The sequence below is a fragment of the Phacochoerus africanus genome, chromosome 11 (assembly GCF_016906955.1).
Source record: "Phacochoerus africanus isolate WHEZ1 chromosome 11, ROS_Pafr_v1, whole genome shotgun sequence".
In the NCBI taxonomy this organism is placed as follows: Eukaryota; Metazoa; Chordata; class Mammalia; order Artiodactyla; family Suidae; genus Phacochoerus; species Phacochoerus africanus.
In genome coordinates, this window is record NC_062554.1 from 61,109,635 (window position 1) to 61,117,840 (window position 8,206).

The window sequence follows — 8,206 nt, forward strand, 5'->3', positions numbered from 1 at the left end:
TATTCTACTTATCAAGAGATGACCTATTGAAGAAAAAGAATATTTTATTTCATACTCCAGTTCCTTCATGGACAGACTTTGGAAAAAGCCTAATTTTGCCTAAGGTGAAAATAATTGTGCTGTGTTTCTTTACCCAAAGGAGCCCCTCACCATCAGCCAAAGCCAAAATACTTGGGGCTTAACATGCTGCATCTTCCTACGGAAACTCCTACTGCAGATATTTGTGGAGTTTTTGTATCAGTTTCAGAGGTAAAACCACTTGCCATATTAACACGTGTTACTATTTCCATCTGCCAGAAAACTTTAACCAAAATAACTTTTTTCCCCGTACATTTTAGAAATTAAAATTCATCGAGATGGAAGATAAGAATATAAAAGATGTTCTGTGTCATACGGCATCCAGGAAATAAAAATTAAAATAATGAGATCCCACCACACACATATTAGAATAGCAAAAATCCAGAACTCTGACAACACCAAATGCTAGTGAGGATGTGGAGCAACAGGAACTCTCATCATTGCTGGTGGAAAAGGAGAATGGCACAGCCACTGTGTAAGACAGTTTGGTGGTTTCTCATAAAACTAAACATATTCTTACCATGTGATCCAGCAAACATGTTCCATTTACTCAAAGGAACTGAAAACTTATATCCAAACAAAAACATGCATACAGATGTCTATAGCAGCTTTATTAATAATAACTGCCCAAACAAGGAAGCAACAGAGATGTCCTTCAGTGGGTAAATGGATAAACTTGGTCTATCCAGATAATGGGATGTTAGAGTGTGATATCACTGCAAACTCTGAGGTGAAGCAAAATGCAGCCCAGGAGAAAACCTCTGAGCACTAGGAGGAAGTGCTTTGCTCAAGGAACAGCCTTTCCCAACTATTCTGTTTCTTGGGGTCTCTAAACTCTGCCCCTTCTGTATGGGGCAGAGTATCAGGAATTTTTCAATTTTCTTTGCCCTGTAGTCTCCAGTGCATTTCCACAGTTCACAATGGAAAACATTCTGTGTAGTTGCCTCCATGGGTTCAATTCTTAGGGTCACACCCACCATGAGACCTAATTTTTAATCAGTTCAGCAGCTGGAGGCTTCCTGACAAGTGCAGCCCATGGGCTGGTCTTCTGTTCACCATCCACTGCCAGGGAGGTGGGTACTGACTTGTATAGAGCAAAGCAGCCAAGGGCTGGATGCAGATCTCCACCAGCAGGGCGATTCTGGAAAGTTAAAGTTCATGCATCATTGTCCTATGGCAATCATAGAAGTAAAAGAAATAAAAGGAATCCAAATTGGAAAGGAAGAAGTAAAACTATCAATGTTTGCACATGACATGATACTATACCTAGAGAATCCTAAAGACTCTACCAGAAAACAGAGCTCGCCCATGAATTTGGCAAAGTCACAGGATACAAAATTAATACACAGAAATCAACAGCATTTCAATACACTAACAATGAAAGAGCACAAAGAGAAATTAGGGAAGCAATCCCATTTACCATCACATCCAAAAGAATAAAATACCTAGGAGTTAAACCTACCTAAAGAGACAAAAGATCTGTACTCTGAAAACTATAAGACACTGATGAAAGAAATCAAAGATGACACAAATAGATGGAAAGAAATACCATGCTCATGGATTGGAAGAGTGAATATTATGAAAATGGCTATACTACATAAGGCGATATACAGATTAAATGCAATCCCTATCAAATTACCAAGGGCATTTTTCACAGAACTTGAACAAAATAGTTTAAAGTTTGGAAACACAACAGACCCAGAATAGCCAAAGACATCCTGAAAAAGAAAAATGGAGCTGGAGGCATCAGGTTCCTGGACTTCAGACTATACTACAAAGGAACAGTCATCAAAACAATATGGTACTGGCACAAAGACAGAAATATAGATCAGTGGAACAGGATAGAAAGCCCAGAATACAACCCACACACCTATAGCCAACTCATCTATGACAAAGGAGGCAAGGATATACAATGGAGAAAGGACAGCTTGTTCAATAAGTGGTGCTGGGTAAACTGGACAGCAACATGGAAAAGAATGAAATGAGAACACTCCCTAACACCATACACAAAAATAAACTCCAAATGGATTAAAGAACTAGATATGACCAGATATTATAAAACTCTAACAGGAAAACATAGGCCAAACAATCTCTGACATAAACGACAGCAACATCTTCTCAGATCTATCTCTTATGCCCTCCGTCCTCTCCAGTCATAAGCAAAGAAGCTTGTGATGTTTGTTGCTCGTGAACGATACATGAATACCTTCATTGGAGAAACAAGGAGGTGGAAAGGAAACCTCTGTGCATGACTTTATTTCCCAATCCCTGGCTCTTAGGGCACGGTGACAAAACAGCAAAATCACGCAAAATGATGGGTCTCCGAAGTCAAACAAGGGGTGCTGGCTCAAGGAGTGTCCCGGGATGAAGGTTGTGGGCCATCTGCCGGCCCTCGGCAGTAGGGACACGTGAAGGACCTGGTCAGCCACCCATCGATGCAGCCCAGGTGATAGAAGTGCTTGCAGGGCAGGGATCGGATGGGGTCCCCACACACAAAGTCCAACGTACAGATGGCACACTCCTCCTGCTCCATCTTTTCCTGGGAGCCATCTCTTTCGTACACTCCTTTGGGCAGGCACTGTATTTGGCTGATCCTTTGGGGCACCCTCACTTGTTCCTCTTGGACCAGTGGTGCTGCTGGTGCCCAGCCGGGCACTTGATCGCGAGGTCTCCTCTCCCGGGAGCGAGCCCGGCGTCTCCTCCCACCGAAGCGCGTGGCAGACTCAGGAACCAAGAGGTCTTCGGAGGTGTGAGGGATGAGGCAGTTGCCCATCTTTCAGGCCTAGGGTGGGAGATCCGTGGACTGTTCCCGACGGTCTTCTCCAGAGGAGTTCTAACACACCTCCTTGTTTCTCAGGTCTGCAGGAACGTTCAGATAAACATTTTGTTAAATCTGATTCCCTGCTGGGAGCTCTACATAGACAGGCTTCAGTGAGCCTCAGCATGCGCCCCCCGATTCCGGGTCGTTTACCTAGCTAACATGCTGGGGGCAGGGCTTTAGCGAGCTTGAGGCACGTGACAAAACTGCATGGCTTGGGCGTGGGTCGTCTGGTGCTTCAATTTGGGCCCGTACCCCAAACTCCCTTTTCCCCCTTCAGTGCCCACAGCATTCGGGTGTTCAGTAGTTCCAGGGCCAGCGATGGGAGCAGTGTACAGCAGTGCCCCGAACCGTAGCAGGGCCAACACTGGATCCTTAATGGCTAGACCACCAGGGAGCTCCCCAAACTACCGCAGCCGTTGCTTCAAGACTCCATTCCAGCCAGTCTTTCCTCCCTGGAAACACTGTCCTGCCTCTCACACACTTATTTCGTTATTTCAGTTTCTTCCACCGGCCTCTCTAAACTCAGCAGTGACAGAATCCTTGTCTGGATTCCAGCTGCATTCATGAGCGTTCATCTCTACTTTGTAGTTAAACGGGCACTTAAAGTCAAATGTCCGCTGCCAAGAAAAAGAAAATAAATGAATTTCTGCTCTGTCTCGAGGGGGGCTTTAGGTCTCCCCAAGGCATCGAGGCTTGGACGTTTCCCGTGGCCTCGTCCATCCACACAGCCCCAATTCCCTTTGGCGCTTGTCTCTGCACAGAACTCTATGGTCTCTCCCACACCTTTGCACACCCCTACCCCAAGGCTCACTTTAGGTTTTTGAATTTTGAATTTTGAAATTTTTTTTTTTTTTTTGTCTTTTGTCTTTTTAGGGCCCCAGTCGCGGCCCATGGAGGTTCCCAGGCTAGGGGTCTAATCGGAGCTACAGCTGCCGGCCTACACCACAGCCACAGCAACACCAGATCCGAGCTGCATCTGCGACCTACACCACAGCTCACGGCAACGCCAGCTCCTTAACCCACTCAGCGAGGCCAGGAATGGGACCTGCAACCTGCAACTCATGGTTCCTAGTTGGATTCATTTCCTCTGCGCCATGATGGGAACTCCTCGGTCTCTCCCTAAACGGAAACGTCTCCAGGACGTCTTCACTGAATCCCAGCCCAGCTTAGTCTCCCTCTTCTTCTCCCCATTGCCTTAATTGCAAGGCCATTATTCCTTGGGCCCTGGGACATACTTTGTCATTTGTACGTCTACCGTGCCCTGTACCAGGCTAATTGCAGAAAATCATGCCTTGACTTGTAAGGGTTAGCACGTAGCTCTCTGACAGGTTGCCTTACAATTCAAGAGAAATTCCATGCCCACGACAACTTAACCTGCCCTCAAACAGCCTACTATGAGATGACTGAAGTCAGACGAAACAATCGTCCTCCACCCAAAATTCCTCTACAAAATTACGGAGGTCTGTCCCTCCAGCGGAGAACTCCTGCATGCTTACCGGAATCCAACTCTCTCTTGGGTTCACTGTCACCACACCGGGGAGCTCAGTGCTTCTTCTCTCTGGAAACTAAGCCTCACTTGAATGGTGAGCTCTCTTTATACACAGTTGATAACCCGATCATCAATTTAACTCCACCCGGTCATGGGTCCTCTTTGATCACATCATCTCGTCAATCATCTTGATCCCATCTTGATCAATCATCTTGATCCCATCTTGATCAAATGGGATCAAGCTGGGTACCAGTCAAAAGAAATGTGATCAACCCCAACTCGTTGACAGAATATTTTCCCGCTAAGGAGGCAAAGAGTATTGACACGATTAAGGAAAACGGGTAATTCCTCGAATCCTCCACTTCTTCCATAAGCCCCCCAAGCAGAGTGGTGGTCTCTTGCCAGCAGCCTTGCTGGTTTGTTTTGTGGTTTCAGTGGTTCTGGACAGTGCCGTGGAGCCTCTGTGGCCGAGGGGCCTTCCTGTTCTTCTTTCCCGTGAGGACACTCGCTGCCAACATGCTCTCAGCCCGGGATGTGTAAGGAGGAATATTGATGTGAAAAAAAATGTATGTACTCGTTCACGTGTTCATCCGTTCACTCCTTGGCTGGGCGCATGACATTCAGAAGGTCCCGGGCCAGGGATCCACCCCGAGCTACAGCAGTGACCCCAGCCACAGCAATGACATTGCCAGATGCTTAACCGGCTGAGCCACCAGGGAACTCAAAAAATATTTTTCAGGACAATATTTTCCGGGCCTCTGGCATACCTGTATCTTCCTTTCAAGTTGGAGAAAACAATCCAGCACAGGTCTCTTCAGATCACATTTGGATGCCCTCTGAAAGACTCTAACACCCTCCAAGCTTCAGAATATCACAGAATCCTAGAACAAAGGATCTCACTGTATAATTAAGGTTCCTGTAATATCATTTCCCACCTACCTTATTTTCAAATAAACTCTAAAAGGTTTGAAAGTCGGATTCCTACCTTTAATCTCCCCAGGGTGTGATGGGGATGGAGACTGGTTCTAGGTCAAGCAAGCCCAGCCCTCCCTGCTGGCTCTCTCGGTGCTCTCCGCGGTGAAACCCACCTCTCCTCAGGTAACTGGCCAAAGAGCTTTCTACTGATTGCCAAATGGCCAGACTGGAGGGGAGGCTTAGAAAGGGCTTCATTGCCTGCTGTCGCCTCCAACTTCTCAGTAAACACGTAGTGTAATAAGGGCAGTGTGCCTGCTCTGGAAACTTAGTGTCAGGACCACCCCCTTCCCCCGGCCGACCACGGTGGCACGAGCAGCCCCTTCTCCACCGCATCTCGATTCAGGCATCGAGATGGAGGCTTCACTGGGCTATGAGGCCCCCGAGGGTCAGGGGAAACACACCGCCCCTTGGCAGGGGTCGACGGCCAAGGCCCTTTCTCTCCTACACACCACCTCAGACTGGGTAGGGCTGGGACACCTCAGGAGCTCATCTCTGCCCCAGATGACATGAAGGACAGAACTGTCACTTCAGGAGCACAAAGGGGTCACCAGGCACCGCTCACGGATGTGGTCCCCCAGCCTGGGGCCTGGGGCAGACCTCTGTACTTGATAGCCCCGTGTTCCCCTCACACCTTCTCAGCTTCGAGGGCTGCCTGGGGAGCAGCAGGCCCCTCAGCTCTGTTTCCTTTTCCCTCCTCTCCGGAGGCTGCCCCTGCTGGGCCACTGGGGAGAGGTGAGGGGAAGCCCCAGGGTCTCTGGGCTGAGGGTGGGGTAGACAGGCAGCCTGGTTCCACGGCGAAGGGCTGCAGGTGCTTGGGGAGCCTGTGAAATGGAGGAGTCTAAGGGGATTCTGGTAACGTGGGAGGCTGCTGACCGGCCATGCCCAAGACCGTCCATGCCCTTGTTTTACGCTTCAATTTTGAGGAAATTGTCGACCTGCTCGTATGTTTTGTTCTTCTCTGCCCCGGACAATGACTTGGAGATATGGAGGGGTCTCAAGCATACAGGAGAGAGTCCTTGTGTGGTATGGGGCTCCTAAGTCAGGAATTTTGAGGAGGGGGGTTAAACAGAGGGAGGGGGGGGGTAGAGGAAATCAAGAGGTTAGTGATATGGCCACAGTGGGAGCCTGAGAACGTCAGGAAGAGGGAGACAGTTAACAGGGAGTGAGTGCCAGAGACCAACAGAGAGCCATGCCAGCAAGAGAGGGCAGGGAACCGCCACGAAAAGCAAAGCACACATTAGCAGGAGGGCCTGGATAACAGAGCCATGGCAGATGACAGTTCAGAGGCACGACTTATCCAGAGTTGAGGGACCGTTTTCCTCTATTTAATGGACAATCAGCAGGTGCTGTATGAGCCATCCGAGTCCCCATCACAACCTCTCCGATTCCCCATCACAGCCTCTCCGATTCCCCATCACAACCTGTCCGTGATGTACCAGGGGTTGTCTGTGCTGGGAATCAGCCTCAAAGGCAGAGGGTCGAGTCTCACTGTGCCAACTCTCACCCCGAGTGGGAGACACCCCAGGACGTGGAGCCAGGCTCTGGGTTCCCGATCGTCCTGCACCTCCTGGTGGATGTTCTCCCTTATGTTACCCCTGAAAAGGGAGGCGCTATTTTGTTACTAAAGGATGCTGTCTGCAGATGGGTTGATTTGGCCTAGAATGTGTCCCAGCTTATGTGTTTCAGGGCAAGGGCTCAGCATGGGTAGCTTCACTTTTATCATTCTCGTCAACTCAACTTTCTCGTTGGTCACCATTGCCAGTCATCCTGAAAGGCACGTGCCCCCAAGTCAAGAAGCACATTGCAGTAGCTCCCCCTGAGGCAGGATGGCTCAGGGGTCGAGGCCCAAGCGCTGGCCTCAGCCTGCCTGGACTGGCTGCACAAAGGGGCCCCACATGCTCTCTGATACCCACATGGAGGCGCCCTCCGTCCTCTCCAGTCATAAGCAAAGAAGCTTGTGATGTTTGTTGCTCGTGAACGATACATGAATACCTTCATTGGAGAAACAAGGAGGTGGAAAGGAAACCTCTGTGCATGACTTTATTTCCCAATCCCTGGCTCTTAGGGCACGGTGACAAAACAGCAAAATCACGCAAAATGATGGGTCTCCGAAGTCAAACAAGGGGTGCTGGCTCAAGGAGTGTCCCGGGATGAAGGTTGTGGGCCATCTGCCGGCCCTCGGCAGTAGGGACACGTGAAGGACCTGGTCAGCCACCCATCGATGCAGCCCAGGTGATAGAAGTGCTTGCAGGGCAGGGATCGGATGGGGTCCCCACACACAAAGTCCAACGTACAGATGGCACACTCCTCCTGCTCCATCTTTTCCTGGGAGCCATCTCTTTCGTACACTCCTTTGGGCAGGCACTGTATTTGGCTGATCCTTTGGGGCACCCTCACTTGTTCCTCTTGGACCAGTGGTGCTGCTGGTGCCCAGCCGGGCACTTGATCGCGAGGTCTCCTCTCCCGGGAGCGAGCCCGGCGTCTCCTCCCACCGAAGCGCGTGGCAGACTCAGGAACCAAGAGGTCTTCGGAGGTGTGAGGGATGAGGCAGTTGCCCATCTTTCAGGCCTAGGGTGGGAGATCCGTGGACTGTTCCCGACGGTCTTCTCCAGAGGAGTTCTAACACACCTCCTTGTTTCTCAGGTCTGCAGGAACGTTCAGATAAACATTTTGTTAAATCTGATTCCCTGCTGGGAGCTCTACATAGACAGGCTTCAGTGAGCCTCAGCATGCGCCCCCCGATTCCGGGTCGTTTACCTAGCTAACATGCTGGGGGCAGGGCTTTAGCGAGCTTGAGGCACGTGACAAAACTGCATGGCTTCGGCGTGGGTCGTCTGGTGCTT

General features: G+C 49.7%; 2 protein-coding genes across 2 annotated transcripts; both read right to left on the reverse strand.

Annotated features, from left to right (window-relative positions):
* Positions 1-2,425: 2,425 nt before the first annotated feature.
* On the reverse strand, positions 2,426-2,851 carry LOC125112136 (RING finger protein 11-like). Its single transcript, XM_047754375.1, has one exon. It carries the CDS (start codon positions 2,849-2,851, stop codon positions 2,426-2,428), a length of 426 nt encoding a protein of 141 aa, XP_047610331.1.
* Positions 2,852-7,496: 4,645 nt separating this feature from the next.
* LOC125112137 (RING finger protein 11-like) lies at positions 7,497-7,922 on the reverse strand. Its single transcript, XM_047754377.1, has one exon. It carries the CDS (start codon positions 7,920-7,922, stop codon positions 7,497-7,499), a length of 426 nt encoding a protein of 141 aa, XP_047610333.1.
* Positions 7,923-8,206: the final 284 nt, after the last annotated feature.

Excerpts from the sequence above, each read along its gene's own strand:
- LOC125112136 (XM_047754375.1), bottom strand. The coding sequence starts at position 2,851 with ATGGGCAACTGCCTCATCCCTCACACCTCCGAAGACCTCTTGGTTCCT.
- LOC125112137 (XM_047754377.1), bottom strand. The coding sequence starts at position 7,922 with ATGGGCAACTGCCTCATCCCTCACACCTCCGAAGACCTCTTGGTTCCT.